General features: G+C 44.2%; 1 protein-coding gene across 4 annotated transcripts in view; it reads right to left on the reverse strand.

Annotated features, from left to right (window-relative positions):
- The window catches only part of POLA1 (DNA polymerase alpha 1, catalytic subunit), a 297,480-nt gene that overhangs the window by 179,621 nt on the left and 100,430 nt on the right, over nucleotides 1-17,429 (reverse strand). For all 4 annotated transcript variants that reach the window (XM_058659192.1, XM_058659191.1, XM_058659190.1 and 1 more), the window contains exons 27-28: nucleotides 1,482-1,514; nucleotides 669-761 (exon numbers count right to left, since the gene is read on the reverse strand). In XM_058659192.1, the coding sequence (XP_058515175.1) occupies nucleotides 669-761; nucleotides 1,482-1,514 (126 nt within the window). The remainder of the gene's footprint in view (nucleotides 1-668; nucleotides 762-1,481; nucleotides 1,515-17,429) is intronic.

The raw sequence follows: 17,429 nt of genomic DNA on the forward strand, positions 1-17,429 counted from the left end.
TTCTAGTACTTACGTTTGTGTATTTATGTAGGTATTTCTAACTATGTGTAAAATGTAGCAAAATATGACTAGACATACACTTCCTTATGCATGAGAATGTAGAAATGCTAAAATACCCTTTTTTTTGGTAAAGAGGGAGTGTGTGTGTGTGTATGTGTATAAGAGAAGCAGATGGCAAAAGCATGCCCATCTGCTGCCTCTCTCCCAAATGCTTGTAACAGCCAGGTATGGCCAAGCACAAGTCAGGAGCCAAGAACAAAGTATCAGCCAGGTCTCCCATGTGGGCAGCTAGGACAGCAACCTGAGTCATCAGCCACCTGCTGCCTTCCAGGGTTCCAATGAGCAGGAGGTTGGAACTGGGAGTGGAGTCAGAGCTTGAATCCAGTTTACGCTGATACGGGTAATAAGCATCTTAAGTCTTGGGCTGAATGTCTACCACCATGACTCAAATTTAGACAGTTTTCAAAGGGAGAAGCTATAGATTAAGGAAAAAATATTATCTTTAACTTACATCCTCAAAACAACTATAGTAAAGATTACTAAGAAAAACAATGAAGAATTGACAGGTGCCAAGTTTAGACTTTCAGAAGCACATATATATGAATCCATGTTGTTCCATGTTAAAAACAAAAATGACCCAAACAGATAATTTTATCAAATTATCATACCTTGTTTCCCAGTTTAAATACTTCTTCCAAGTTGGTGCTATTGGTGTTTATCATAATAGAATCTGTATCTCCATATATAACTTCAAGATTCATCTAAGTAAAATTATGAAAATTAATAAAACCAGTAACAGTGATCATAATACACAATAAAGATTTTCCACATTCCAGCAAATATAAGTTCCCAGGACTTTTCAAAGGTCTGTGTTATTAAATGAACTTGGGTATACAACTGAAGGCTAAGCCCCAATAAATTAGAAAGGTGAGAAGTTTTCTTAAACCTGTCAAATTTTCTCAAAATGTAGACTAGTATGGAAGGGATTTTGCACTCTGTTTCAACTGAAAGAAAATGCAGAATTAAATGTTGGCGAAAAGGAGACTGCAAAATAGAGCTCTATATATCACCCACTATGCCACATGCATGGTGGGCAAGTCAATTTTCAGAAGCAAAACTGTGATGGATTTTATATGATGCAGGGGTACAAGTCCGTACTGAATTCTTAGCAGTTTCAAGCATTTACTAGAATGAGTTCCAAAAAAATTAATAACAAACAACACTAGAACACATATAGTATAAAGGCCTGGAAATAAACTCGAATTAACTCTGTAATCAATTTGCTTGAAACACTCTCACATATAGGCTTCAAGCAGTGTTGGTTCAAGCAAAAAGCTATAATCCATTAGGAGGGATTATAAATGTAAACGAGGCATCTTAAGAAGCAATTTGCAGTCTCAGTTACAATTTCTCTTGAATACAAAAATGTCACCAGGTACGACATGTGAGAGCTGTTACATAAGGAAAGTACGCAGCGTTACCTTCTGCACCATCTCTTTCGTATGCATCAGAATCTAAATAAAACAAAAATTAATATCAACAAATTACATCATCACTAAAGACCTAAACAGGAAAACATGTATGTCACTCTCAATGTTTTTGCCATTTCATATATACATCTTTGTAAAATCCTTCAAGATTTCCTAGTAAGAATCCTCAAAACAACATTAACAAAATATAGAAACATGTTTGCCTGATTATTAGCCACAGACAGGCAAGCATGTGATATCTATAATAGATATTTTAAAAATATTTTTGTAAGGGATGGTGTTGTGGAATAACAAATCAAACCACCATCTGTGATAACAGCATCCCATCTTGAAGTTTAAACTATTCCAATTTCAATCCAACTCCCTGCTGGTGCCCCAGGATGGCTGCAGAGCATGGCCTAAGTGCTCAGGGCCTGCCACCTTGTGGGAGACCAGGTTAAGGTTCTTGGCTCAGGGCTCGTGGCTTCAGCCTGGACTAGTCCTGCCCATTGCAGCCACCGAGGAATGAACAAGTAGATGGAAGAGCAATCAATTTATCTCTATCTTTCAAATAAAGGAAGCTTCAAAAAAATCTTTCAAAAATAAGGCAAAAAGGCAAGCTACTCTCATTATTAAATTTAAATAGAATTGCACGGCTAAGGAAAATTACCTTAAGAATCTTTTAAATCTAGTATTTCTAGTAGCTTAATTTTAAAAATTCATTTTCTTCTTTTTTTTTAAAATTTACTGATTATATTTAAAAGGCAGAGACAGAGAGATCTCCAATTTGCTCATTTAGTACTAAAGCAGAACACCTAAAACTGGGCCACGCTAAGGCCTGGAGCTAGGAAATCAGTCCAGGTCTCCCACATGGCAGGAATCCAATCATGGAGTCATACCCTGCTGAACCCCAGGGGTCCATCAGCAGACAGCTGCAAGTAGCAGCAGAGCCAGGGCTAGAACAAGCACTTGAACTTGGAATGTGATCATCCCAAACAGCAGTGTAATCATTACTCCAAATGTCTGCCTCCAAACCTGGCAATTCTTAAAAAGTTAAAAGAAATGCATTATATTTAAAATTCCTATCTAGGATGAGTTTCTTCAACATAGAGATCCTGACCGTACAAGGGGTCTTCAAAAAGCTAATATAAAGTGCACACTACGAAAAAACTACAAATGGATTTCAAAATTTTTATGACAAAATAAAGTTCTAAATTCCAACTTCTCCACAAACTTTTTCAAGTATCCTTGAATTGCCTAGAGTCAGCACAGGAACCAGTAAAAAAAAAGGGGGGGGGAGCCTGGGATCAAAGAAAATTTAGTAATTTTCTGATTGCAGATGGGTTTGTACCAGGCCTACAGACCCAAGCTAAGTTATGACATGGATGCACACACACAAAAGAAGAACTCTTAAAAAAGGCCTAATAGGACATAATGAGGAGACGTGTGCCATATTCCACAGGGGCCCCTCATGCATTTCCTCGTTTCACTGTCTGAAATCCTCAAGAGCCAACCACTGTTAATAATCCCATTTGTGAAATGCCTAGGAATGGTGGACGCAGAGGAAGGCACTGGGCCACTCCAGCCTGGGACCCTCCACAACACTGCCTCTCCATTATCACCCACCTTTCAAACTTATCAGCTTGAGCCAGAAGTCACTTTTACAGAAAGCCACATAAAGATGGACTTTATTTTTGCTTCTTTGGCCTACTTCGATTGCTCTCCCTGTCAACCAAGTTCAAATCTTAATGTTGCTGTGTCTGCCTTTGTCTTCCTCCACATTACACAGTTCTATAAATTCGGTCTTCAGAGCAGTTTCACAGCGAGCCGCTGGTATTCCTATGTCCAGGGCCCACTCCCTTCATTACTATTTCCCAATTTTGCTCAGAGGTTTATGATCTTGCCTTGTGGAGGAGGCCTGTCCTGGGAGTGACAGTGGATTCTGGGGAGGCCATGCTACTAATTTTAGTATCTGTTATACAGTGAAATCACCTAAGAATCTTTAACAAAAATACAGATGCTTAGTTGAATAGCCTTTTAAAAAATTTTTATTGATTTCATTTTTATTTGGAAGGCAGAGTTACAGAGAGATGGAGAGAGACAGAGAGATCTTCTATCCACTGTTTTACTCCTCAAATGAATGACTGCAATCACCAGAGCTAAGTCAGTCCAAAGCCAGGAGCCAGGAGCTTCTTCTGGGTCTCCCCACGTGGGTGGCAGGGTCCCAAGGACTTGGGCCATCCTCAACTGCTTTTCCAGGTCACAAGCAGGGAGCTGGATGGGAAATGGATCAGCATCCACCTGGGATAGGCTGAAGGATAGGGGATAGCGCCATAGGCAGAAGTTTATCATAATATGCCACAGCACTGGGCCCTCAAATAGTCTTTTAAAAATTAATTACGAGCCCTAGTGGCTAAATCCTTGCCTTGAACATGCCAGGATCCCTAATGGGTGCCAATCCATGTCTTGGCTGTTCCACTTCCCATCCAGTTCCCTGCTTGCGGCCTGGGAAAGCAGTAGAGGATGGACCAAAGCCTTGGGACCCTGTACCCTCGTGGGAGACCCGGAAGAAACTCCTGGCTCCTGGCTTCAGATCGGCTTAGTTCCGGCTGTTGTGGCCACTTGAGCAGTGAACCAGTGGATGGAGGATCTTTCTCTCTGCATCTCTTTCTCTCTGTAAGTCTACCCATCCAATAAGATTTATACACACACACACACACACACACATATATATATAAAGCTTAAAAATTATTTATTTGATAGAACAAGCATGCTCCCCACTGCTGTGTTGACTCTCGAAACACCCATGAGGAACAGGACCACGCAGTAGCAAAACTCAGAAGCCAGACACGCAATCCAGATTTTCCATGTGGTGGCAAAGTCCAATTACTGAAGCCATCACCCCCAGCCTTCCAAGGTGGGTACTGGTAGGAATCTAGCATCACAGGTCACAGACAGGCACTGAATCCAGGTTCTCTGATAGGACGTGTGGGTCCTTTAAGTGTCAGTCCAAATGCCTGTTCCACATCTTTTTAAAGTTCCCCCCAAAGGAGCGGCAAATGATGGCTCAAGCACTTGGGACCCTGCCACCAATATGATTCCCTACACTGACAGATAAGTTAGGGCTCAACAGCCTGGGGTAATCATGGCAATTTGGCTCTGGAAACAATAATCCATTTTAGGTGTGTGACAAAAAATTCTGGACAACTAAAAAACCTCTCTAGAAAACTTGGGTCTTCTTTCTCAATGAGCAATGAAAACAAAACCTGCCTTTTAAGACTGACAATTGCTTGAAGCTATGGTTACCATCACTGTGATCATGTAGGGCCATGTCTGAGGATATAGGTGTCATGGCAGAAAGCACTATGCAGCTGTCACTGAAGGTTAATTTACTCACATCTCTTCTATGAGATTCTCAAAAATCACTCTATCACTACAGATCTCTCAATGTCTTCAATGCCTCTCTACCAGCTAAACGGGAAAACAATCCAGCTCATATTTTGCAAATGCATCCTTACACAAACCCTCCTGCTGGCCAGCACCAATCTCCCACTCTTCCATCTGTTTATACTCCTACTCAGCCACTGCATCCCTATCTAGAATTTCACCCTAGTCTCCTTCCTGTAATTCAATTTTACCAGCTTCAACTCCAACCCTTCTTCCGTAAAGCCTGAACTGACTAGCCAAACCTCATTGCAAGCTCTCCCCTGATTTGTACTGGTTTTATTATTCTAGCACCTGAACGGTGTTTTGCATCATTAGTTGACAGGTTTGCACCTCTCTCCCACTAGACCATGAGCTCCTAGGGGTGAGAGCCTATGTTTGTGACTAACTGAAGAATTCACATGGACTAGCACTCAAAAGACTGTCAGTTGACGGAAAGAGATCATAGTAATCCCAATTACTTCACTGCTAGGCACTGGAAGCCAACCAACCTATAAAAAGAATCCACGCTTCTCTATTTACCTTCATTTTCTAATATTTAAATGACAAAGAAATACATTGTGGAAGACCATTTGACAATTCCCTTGAGAAAGGGGCAGTAATGAGACCAAGTCCAGTTAATCATACTTAGTGCAGAACTACTTATCAAGAGTCCTCTCCACATTCCTCTCCTTGCACCTTGCTGGGCTTGGATTTACTCATCACAATGGAAAACTTCAGAAGGCAACCACTAAGTAAAACACATTATAAGTAATTTGTCAACTTTTCACTACAACTCAGCATATTCAGTAACCAGGTTCTCCTACTCTTGAGTTACAAGGGATGCTAAACTTAATATGGCATTCCTGAATTTATTTTCACCAGCAACCTTCAACTCTGAAACTCATCCTCTATCCCCGCTCTGCCCTCCCACCACACAATCATTTCTATGAACAATCTGAGGGCTTCCAAAACAATTTGGAATTTGGTGCTGAAACCTTTTGATGGGTTTGTTAAACAGAAATTTATCCTGCAAGCTATGCTGCAACTGCTTCTCTCACCTAACATCTTATCTTAGAGTTTATCCTGAATCCACACACAAAGAGCTGTCCTACTCTTTTTCATGATTGCGCAGTACTCCATTGTATCACTAGACAATAATTTATCTAAGTCAGGGTCTATAAAAGTACATGTATAATGCTTCTAATTTTCCCCACTGTAAGCACACATATAATCTGCAACTCTGCCAGTAAGCTGAGACAAAGTTTCCATGTGTTTAGAATGCATATTTGGCCTAGTAGTTAAACTGTGCTCATCCCACATTCATAGTAGCTGTGTTCAGCTCCTCACTCCATCCTAATTGCAGCTTCCAACTAATGAGGACACAGGGAGGGAGAGAATGGCTCAAGCAGTTGGGTCTCTGCCACTGATATAGGAGATGAGGACCAAGTTCCCGGCTCCCCATTTTCAACCTGGCCCAGCCCAAACTGTTCTGCACTCTGAGAAACTGGGCAGTGACTTGGTGGGTGGAAGCATTCTCTTTCTCCCCTCCCCCCTCCATTTCTCCAATACAAACAATTTGAACCACTCATTAAAAGGTTACATATTTCATTTTTTAAAAAAATAATGATGGCCCAGTGGTGGACTTCTATACAGGCTGTATCAATTCTTGTGATCAACTTTCATCACCGTCCAGTGATGCTCAATGGAGGAGCTGATGACAATGCTCTGTCCTAAGTGAAAGTTAATTCACCATAGCGTGCTAACTCTTCAGTCTGCTCTCTGGGAAGACGTTCACAACCAGAAGGACTCCCATCATCTAAGGCTTCTGCACTAGGCAATTCTGGATGGTGGGTACCACAGTATCACACACAGCCCAATGACCACCTCAGTGGTAATGAGCAGGCTCACCCCAAAGCTGCCTACTGCTGCACATGCAGTGAACTACCCAAGGGGCTAGTACATGTGGGCTGTCTATAAATGGTTATGGAATGCTAAATGAATGTACCTACGGGGTAGATAGTACTTTCTATAAATCCCACTGGACAAGTGAGGATAATCAGGCATTGGGCATTTGCTCAAACCAACAGAACTAGTCAAGAGCTTGACCGACAAGCTAGATCTTAACGTTTCATTTTCTTTTCATTATGCTTCACTGCATTAAAAAAAAATCCATACCACATGAATGTTCAAGAAGCCAACAACTCAAGAGAGGCGAGCCGAGGGCTGCGGGAGAGGACGTCTAGCTCGGATCCCGAACCCAGTCCGCCATGTGCCCATGGCTCATGGCGGGCTGGGCCCGGACATGCCTGGGTGCGGCCTGCTTCCTTCTGGGGTGAGTACGCCGAGGGGGGAGGCCTCCGTGACTGGGCATGTCCGGGACCCACCCAACACCCTCATTGGGTGGTGGGTGAACGGGATTGGGGAGGGGCGCAACCTCGGGCCTGCAGGATTTAACTTCCGGCTGCCAGAGGCGAGCCGAGGGCTGCGGGAGAGGACGTCTAGCTCGGATCCCGAACCCAGTCCGCCATGTGCCCATGGCTCATGGCGGGCTGGGCCCGGACATGCCTGGGTGCGGCCTGCTTCCTTCTGGGGTGAGTACGCCGAGGGGGGAGGCCTCCGTGACTGGGCATGTCCGGGACCCACCCAACACCCTCATTGGGTGGTGGGTGAACGGGATTGGGGAGGGGCGCAACCTCGGGCCTGCAGGATTTAACTTCCGGCTGCCAGAGGCGAGCCGAGGGCTGCGGGAGAGGACGTCTAGCTCGGATCCCGAACCCAGTCCGCCATGTGCCCATGGCTCATGGCGGGCTGGGCCCGGACATGCCTGGGTGCGGCCTGCTTCCTTCTGGGGTGAGTACGCCGAGGGGGGAGGCCTCCGTGACTGGGCATGTCCGGGACCCACCCAACACCCTCATTGGGTGGTGGGTGAACGGGATTGGGGAGGGGCGCAACCTCGGGCCTGCAGGATTTAACTTCCGGCTGCCAGAGGCGAGCCGAGGGCTGCGGGAGAGGACGTCTAGCTCGGATCCCGAACCCAGTCCGCCATGTGCCCATGGCTCATGGCGGGCTGGGCCCGGACATGCCTGGGTGCGGCCTGCTTCCTTCTGGGGTGAGTACGCCGAGGGGGGAGGCCTCCGTGACTGGGCATGTCCGGGACCCACCCAACACCCTCATTGGGTGGTGGGTGAACGGGATTGGGGAGGGGCGCAACCTCGGGCCTGCAGGATTTAACTTCCGGCTGCCAGAGGCGAGCCGAGGGCTGCGGGAGAGGACGTCTAGCTCGGATCCCGAACCCAGTCCGCCATGTGCCCATGGCTCATGGCGGGCTGGGCCCGGACATGCCTGGGTGCGGCCTGCTTCCTTCTGGGGTGAGTACGCCGAGGGGGGAGGCCTCCGTGACTGGGCATGTCCGGGACCCACCCAACACCCTCATTGGGTGGTGGGTGAACGGGATTGGGGAGGGGCGCAACCTCGGGCCTGCAGGATTTAACTTCCGGCTGCCAGAGGCGAGCCGAGGGCTGCGGGAGAGGACGTCTAGCTCGGATCCCGAACCCAGTCCGCCATGTGCCCATGGCTCATGGCGGGCTGGGCCCGGACATGCCTGGGTGCGGCCTGCTTCCTTCTGGGGTGAGTACGCCGAGGGGGGAGGCCTCCGTGACTGGGCATGTCCGGGACCCACCCAACACCCTCATTGGGTGGTGGGTGAACGGGATTGGGGAGGGGCGCAACCTCGGGCCTGCAGGATTTAACTTCCGGCTGCCAGAGGCGAGCCGAGGGCTGCGGGAGAGGACGTCTAGCTCGGATCCCGAACCCAGTCCGCCATGTGCCCATGGCTCATGGCGGGCTGGGCCCGGACATGCCTGGGTGCGGCCTGCTTCCCATTTGGCGCCAGGCTGTGCCTACTGGCCGCCCGGCCGGGGAGCTCTGGGGTATTGGACATCTGAATCGCTGCTGAGATAGCTCTAGAGTGACCCCACTGTTTCTGGGATCTGAGTCAATCCTAAAGATTCCCAATGCCAGTAACTCTTCCTTTGAAGAACTTCCAATCCCTTAATAATGCTGAGCTTTGAACACCTATCAAGTAAAAGATAAGCTCCGGCTTGTGTAGCAGGCTGGCACCTAATGGTCCTCGGAGCAACCACGTGCAGGTGCGTGATTTACAGCTAGGAACGGTCCCAATCTGGGAAGCCACAGCTGGGATGAGGTTCCCACCAAGGGGTGTATGTGCTGGAATGGGGGCTGCGTTCTATCTAGGAAACAGTTGCAGTCACCCGAGGCACTAGTGTGGGCTGGGATTGGATGCACCAGGCCGGTTCAGATCCCAGCACCATCTGGTGTTATGGAGAAACAGGGTAGATGTGGGACTGACTAGGCTGGGTCTCAATCCCCTTCTGAGCCATGTGTGAGCTGTATGTGGGTATGGACGAGCCATGGCTGGGCTGAAACATCCAACAACAAGAGTCAGAATGGGGTGAAAGCCAGCCAGGAAAAGCCACTGTTCCTGCTAGGACAGGAGGTGAACTGAGTAGGGTTGGCTCAAGAACCCCCTGGCAAGCGCAAAATCTGGCATTGGGAGGGGTTCTGATGGAGGAGCCTGGGCAACTCCTCTGGCAGGACACAGTCCCTGCAGGTAAGCGCGAGAAGCATGATTGGAAACAGCCCAGAATAGGCCATGGAAAGTTTCCCACTGGCATGCATTCGGCATGGGTCAGGAGCAGGCCAGGCTGAATCAGTTCAGGTCATCCTCTGGCAAATCCGATCACCAGAACAGAGTGTGGAATGGGCCGGGTTTGGTTGCGACAAAACCAGTACACATTCTGGAACGCCAGGGCGTGGTTGCCTGTACTGGATATGAATGCAACACCCATCCAGCACAGGTGAGATCCAGGAAGGGAGGGGCAGAGCTGGCGGGGGGGTTAAGGGGCTGGTCCCCTCGCTGGACAACCACTCCCACTGGAGAGTGTTGGCTGGGATAGAGACAGACACGACTAAGCAAGGCTACAACACCTGTGCGCTGCATGTGGACAAGATCAGGGCCACAGCATCAGCTGGCAGAAGCTGGCACTGGGGACTAATTCTGTCGAGTCAAATCACAGGACCACCTAAAGAGTGCATAAACCGGGACAGAGAGACCTGGGAGGGAAAAAGTGGGTTCCCCCTTCTTGGGTCACTATTCCCGTGGGAGGGCATGAAAACTAGGACGGGGGCTGGGATGGCTAGACAGAGGCACTCAACAACATCTGTGAGGGCTGGATGGTTGAGTCGATTAGATAGAACTAAGCTTTAATACCCATTGACAAGTACCAGAGTCAAATGGGATGGGGGACAGACTGGTCTTCTGCTACACAAATTTGCAAACCAGGGTAGGGGGCAGGCTTGGTGGGGGTTATTGTGGGTCGCCCCGACTAGGCTGCAGCTCCCACTGGTTGATGTAAGGGCCGAACCAGACTGGACTGCAACACCCATTGGTTCCAGTGCAACTCGGGACTGAAAACAGAACCAACACAGCAATTGCAACCACCAGCTGATCAGGGTGATGGACTGTGCCGGGCCCTGTGCTTGCTAGAACATACAAGAATCTGGTCTGGGGATACCTCAAAGTATCTTTGGAGATCTCCCCACATGAACTGCTGGACTCAGAATTCTAACCAAGAAAAGACAGAAGACAGAATAGGACAATCATTCATCTCAGCTACATGTTGGCAGCGAAATATGGTACAAATGGAGACTTCATGATAGACCATATCAATCAGTGGACCACCTCATCGAGCGAAACTGGCAGTGACTCATAACTGGAGAACTATTAACTCCACTTGAGCACATATCTCAGAGCATGCCCCACATATGGGACTTGGGGTGGGCGGGAAACCGGGTGGGGCTTCTCCCTCAATACCCCCTTTTACCTCAGATACATGATGGAAACAATATGGACATAATAGCATTGCCCACCTCCCTATCCCCCTGAACCTTTTTTTTTTTTTTTCCTTCTCTTTCTTGATTTTCCTTCAACTATAGTTAACTATGTAAAGATTGTCAACAACAATACAATAAAATGGATTATATATTAAAAAAAAAAAAAAAAGAAAAAAAAAAAAAAAAAAAAAAAAAGAAGCCAACAACTCAAGACTTACACAAGGAAATAATTTTTTAAAAATAGCCACAGGTATCCAGAAAAGTCTATGGACACAGGGTGTGGTGATTACGAGATGACCATTTCTAAGTTCACTTGGAAGTGACAAGCCTACTATTAAAGCTACCCTTTCTGACAGAAAATCACATTATAAGTGCCAACAGCTAGAAAACAGGGCCATAAAGGCTTGCTAAATTCATTAATAAGGCAGTCTGCAGTTATCTGATTTCACAGCAACACCTGCATATTTATCTACTCATTACCAATTGGATGATGGAATTTTTTCAAGCACATTTCAAAAATCTGCCAACTTCAAGTGTAAAAAAATAAACTTTGTGGTTAATTTTTCCCTTAACAAAGTACAGCTGTTGAGAATAATTGTTCAAGATCTTACCCTGTAATGTCAACTGCAGCAGAACAAAGAGTATTTAATTAGCAAATCTATCCAGTAATTCAACACCTATTATATAAAATGCCTTCGTGATTTTATTCAGGATAATTTGCTAAGAGGGTTATTACTGACATTCAGATGGAATTTAAAATTCCTACGCAAGTCGAGTCATAATAGCAGTAATGATCTCCCCAATCAGGAGAGTCGGTGTCACACAAGGCTCTCTTGCAATGCAGCAGCCGATTTTCTGACTTCTTAATGCCTGGGCTCAGCTCAGTGAGAGCCCTTCATGCCGATATTTCAGTCAGCAATACATCTTTAATGGGACTCTATTAAAATAACTAGAACAAAAATGACTTTTTTTTTGGTTAAAAAGAATGACAGCACTGCCATCATATCAATCATTGCAGGCTTTGCAGAACAGTGTCGTTAGGGGGAAGAGGAGGGGAAACAGGAAAGGGTGGGGTGGGGAGAGGAATAATTAAAATAATATGAAAAAGCATTTTAACCCCAGTCTAAACCTCTGAAGGGCTAGGCAAGTGTGGTGGGAACTTGAAGGAAATTTAAAATATATTGAAGTATTGCTTTATTTTTTAAAAATGTGTGCAGGAATACGCTCATGATGATATGGATTACTACACAGAGCATTTTATGCCCCAGGTGACAGCAGCAACCTAAGACCAGCTACTACTCAGATGTCTGTTTTCAGGTTCTCCCAACAGGTCAAGATGAGGCCTGATTTTCATCGTTTGTTAAATTACACTGCAGTTAACAGTAATGAAATGTTTCTAGACATACAGATTTCAACAGTGTTCACTAATACTAAATGGGAGGGGCCAGCACTGCAGTGTGATGGGTTAAGCTGCTGCCTGCGACAAAGAGTCCCAATTGTTCCACTTCCAATCCAGGTGCCTGCTAATGCACCTGGTTTTAAAGTAGCAGAGGATGGCTTAGTAACTTGGGCCTTTGTGCTCACATGGGAGACCCAGAAGAAGCTTCTGGCAACTAGATTTAGATTGGTCCAGTTTCAGGTATTGCAGCCATTTGCAGGGTAGGGAAATAGTGGATGGAGGATCTTTCTCTGTCTCTCCTTCTCTCTGTAAATCTGCCTTTCAAATAAATAAAATCCAGAATTCAAGTTTGTCATGTTCCTAGCTCCTGGCTTAGCCAACGGCCAGGCTTTACTGTTTTAGGCATCTGGAGAGTGAAACAGAGGATGGGTGATCTCTGACTCTTTCAATATATACAACAGATACATATTTTTAAAAATACACTCCAAAAGAATAATTAGCAATCCAAGGATATATTTCCACAGCTAAGGATGCTTCTGAGGATTATATGATTGATTGTAAGTTCTTCTAGAAAATATCTATTTAGCAGCACCCCTCAACCAGACTGCTATATCAGTAGTACAAACAACTGAATAGGTATCTCTGTCCATTCTCTTTCCATCTATAAGATTATATCCACATACTGTCTCATGTTTTCTGGGGTTCAAAGCTGCTCTCTGCTGACAAACACTGACATGTACTAGTGCCTCCACTGTCTGTTGCCCCCTTCCATAACTCATCGATTCTAAATGCCACCTGTCACCTCAACCAGCTACTTTTCTGTTCAATGGTCTTCCAAAAATCTTTATTCAAAACAAGGGGATGCTTTGTTTTCTAAACCAATGAGCCAATGTTGATATTCAACATTACAATCGATCTTTCCAATGCGGTGCTGGCTCTACAATCCCAGGTGCTTCCTTCAGAACCTCTCCAGTCAGCCAGCCTCCCCGTCTGCATCATCTCTGCCTTCTCCAAGCAATTCTTTACTTGGTCAATTTGCTTTCGAAAATGCACTTCTTGAAACTGAAGTCAAACCATTCAGCTTGACTCTAAGATTTATGATCTAGTTGAAGTCTATCTCATCTTTTAACACTTAGCACACAAATGCTTCAATCCAGCCTTCTCCAAATATTTTGCATTCATTAAACACAGTACATCCTTTTTTTTCCATCTGGGCTTTCCACATGGCTGTTTTCCCAGAGGAGTTATAAGTGAAAGCTGTGTAATGGTTAATCTCCTATGCCAACATGGTTAGGCCATGACACCCAGATATTTGGTCATGTCTGAGAAAATATTTAAGGTAAGATTAACATTAATATCCGTCATCTTTGAGTGAAGCAGATTATCACCTCATCCAATCGAGGGCTTTACGACAAAGACTGAGTCCTCTCCGCACAAGAAGAATTCTCCTGCACATGCCTTTTCTTTGGGCTTGCAACATCAGCTCCTCCTTCCCTCCTAAGCTACAGGATCTCTCCATCACTGCCAAATGAAAAGCAAGCTTTCCTTGAACAGCCCAACTGACCATGAGCAATAAATATAATGAAAGAAGTCCTCTGTTGTATATAGTTTCTGAGGCAGTAAATATTAAGTATGGCTATTATCTAATATCTATTTTACAAGAAACTTCATACTGTCAGAAAAGCCTTATCTAGTCTCTCCAATGCAATGCTAATGAGTATGCTAGTTCTCTACACCCTCCCAAAGTAGTCTCCGCAAACCACAAAACGACATTCTATTACAAAAGATTAAAGCGACTGGAAGCAAATTATAGGCAGAGATCATGCCATGTGGTAGTCGTTCAAACTAACCCAACACCTGGCACACAGCAACCCAATAAATCTTAAGCCCGAGGAGGAGAAGGCAGGCCCACAGTGGTCCAGCTTGAGAAGGATAAGGCCATTCACAATGGGTATGTGCAACTCCACAACAGGACCCTCACACAACGCGGCAATTAAACCCACACACGTCAAGCTACTTTAATATTGGTTCTTTCCAAGCAAGAAATGAAGAGCGATTCAGTTTTTACTCCACCTTCAAACACAATACATATTATATAAACAAAAAAATTCACTCGGGAGAAATGAATTTCTGCCCCAACGATAAAGGCCCGTTAATTATAAACTTGACTGAAAGTGTACCTCTCCCATTCAGCTCTTGTTTCCAGATAAACTGATTTTGTTTAAAATCCTTAATTTACAACCTAGACCTTCTGGTAGCTCATGTGTAAAGAATATAAAACACGCTGAATAAACAACACTTCCTGAAAGATTTCTCCTCCCCAACAGCCACACTGAATGATATTTATGAGTATCTCTCAATTATTGCCCTGCAATTTGACAGGGCTCTAATTTTGATCTGAAACTTGAAATACTATACATTTTGGCTCTGAATATATAAAGTGAAGAGTGAACTTCTCTGATGCCTTAAAATTTCTTGCCCCCAGTGTGAATATTTATGCATCTTATGGATTTTTTAATCTCTACTTTACATTCTGGGTTTTAAAAACTGTTTTCAACTTAAGGAAACCTTCCTTTCACAACCTTCTTACTCTCCACTCCTCCTCCACTCCAATAATCCTGGATGTTTCACTTAAAGTTGGGAACATTGCTGCCATACTTAGTCTTCTATCTGACCCGGGATCCCGGAGAGCTTGCAGAGGTGGCTTTAAAGGGTACTTCAAGCAAATCTATTCACCCACACAAGACTCAAATGTAAGCCAATATACTCTTTTTTAAAATATTAATTACGTTGCATTATGTGACAGTTGCATAGGCTAGCCAATATACTCTTAAATATTAAATTTCCAGTTAAGATTAAAAAACAACTTAGGACACTAAGATCGCAACTAGAGCAAAAGATTGAATCCAAGATTAAAGAAATCTAAAAACCTCTTGAAACTGTCGACAAAGATCTGAATGTGTGTCTACTTGCATTTTTCAAGAAAGAAAAGCAGTATTAGCTCATCATTTTGGAAATTTCTAAGTACTAGTGAAGATGCTCCAGTTGGTCACAAAAATAGAGCTCTCAAATCCCTTAGGACTCACATAATGTTTGTATGACGGAAACCCTGCCAAAGGCCCAGTCCTTTGCTCTGCACGTGGATATTTTCAGCCCCCTACCCGGCATATTTCCTTTACAGGAAAAAAAAAAAAAAAAAAACATGTATCTGTCAAAGGACTCCAAGATCTGGTTCCTTGATTGACTCCTCACATAGCTCATCCAGGGGGCTAATTAAGACATGGCCAAACTATGCCCATGCTTTCTGAACATCAGTGCTCAAGCAAGTTTCACACAACCTGATTAAAATTGACTCCAAGAGTCTTACTGCAGTAATCACTTAGATGGAATGAATTTTACATTAGTGGGATCAAGCATGCACCAGGCCTCAGTGGAAATGAAAAGGGCTTACAGTAATAGGATTTATAAACCTACCCATTAGGTTAATGGCTAAATGATTTACATGTAACTTTCTCCCCCACCCTGCCTTCCCTCTCCCTTTAACTCAGTAAAAACTATGCTTGGCATTTTCCACCACAGTGCCACACACAAAGGAAATAGCCTTTCTATTTTGGGACATTCTAATTTCTAATAATGGCCAGGGTAGCTACCATTAACTCTTTCAAAGCACAAATAATTGACTAATAAAATTAAGTATTCTATAAGGCCTAAAAGTGCTTAATTGATCATAATTGTCTATTTGAGAAGAAGGCGTCAGGCTAGCTATGCTCACATAATGAAGTTGGGCAATTCTGAAGCATTGCAATCAAGATAACACTTACAGCTAAAAAGGACATTAGCATTTTCCAGAATCTGCAACATTTTCTTTATAACTGAGGTCATGAGAAAATCTGACTAGAAAACTTTTGGAGCTTCCAGCCATTGTAAATGGCAGATTTAGGAGGTTGGCACTCTGCCTGACATACAATCCTGGAGGAGGACCCAGTGGGTAGTCTGGAGAACCGGAAGCTGCCAAGTGGCCAAGGTATCAATCCCATCATGACAGAAGAATTCATTATTTCTGAAAAGCTCCCTTTCAGTACTAATGTGTTACAAGGCAAGACCAAACTGTCCATCATTATCTCTGCTTCAAGAGGAAGGTAGGAGGAAGGGCAACCTATGAACGCTCTCAGAAGGTAACTCCCTTTCTCAGTTTGGAAGATATATATTATATTTTGTCCAATAATGATCATGCTTTGTACGTGTTCACAGTGGCACCCTTTCTCCCTCACCAACTTTATTACAAGATAAAAAAAAAGATCTTATGACACTTCAGTGGATAACATACAGAAGGCAACACTTCAAAGAAAAACCTTTCAGGAGGAAGGGCTCATTTTAGAGAGAAGTAATTGTGTTCACCTGTCCAGAGAAACAAGTATTATACACATGTGTTCAGGCACATCTTAAGAATAAACAGTTAAGTCAATCAAAGAATAACGTATCAATCACTTGTATTTTTTCATATTATCTTCTGTATTTTCTCTGGGAAGAACCCAGAGAAACTGTGAAAGAAACAAACAGCAACCACGTAGCAAAAGTAATTTAGGATGGATTTATGGAATATGGAGAATCAGGAGCAGGTGTTTGTCTTGGCATACAAGCCACTACTTGGAATACTGCACATCCCATACTGAAGCGACTGGGTTCAAGACCTAACTCTGTTTTCTATTCAAACTTGATGTTTCACGTCCTGAGAGGCATCAAGGTGTTGACTCCAGGAGCTGGGACATGGCCATGCACATGGAGGACTCAGACTGCAGTACACATCCCTGGCTTCCACCTAAGCCCAGACTTATCTCTCCTGGACATTTGGGAAGTGAGCAAAACAAAAGGAATATCTGTTAACCTCCTGGCATTTTCAATTAGAAAAATTAAATTTTCAAAAAAGAAAAGTAAGAATAGGAAGAAGTAACATAAAAGCTACTCACTGCTAAAAATAAAACCCCCCTTCATTGTTGAACTCCACATTTTCATAATAATTTAGCTAAAGCTCAAGAATCTGATAGGAATTATAAAGAACCACATTTTCCTTTTGTTTAGGAATTTAAAAAGAAACAGTTTCATTCATGCACTAACATGTATTCACTGAACACTTCTCATGTAATAGGTAAAACACACAAGTGAATGATTAAGGTGTGATCCTTCCCCTCTCATAGTGAATTTCATAAAGAAGCAAAGAGAAA

Source organism: Ochotona princeps, chromosome X, assembly GCF_030435755.1.
Source record: "Ochotona princeps isolate mOchPri1 chromosome X, mOchPri1.hap1, whole genome shotgun sequence".
In the NCBI taxonomy this organism is placed as follows: Eukaryota; Metazoa; Chordata; class Mammalia; order Lagomorpha; family Ochotonidae; genus Ochotona; species Ochotona princeps.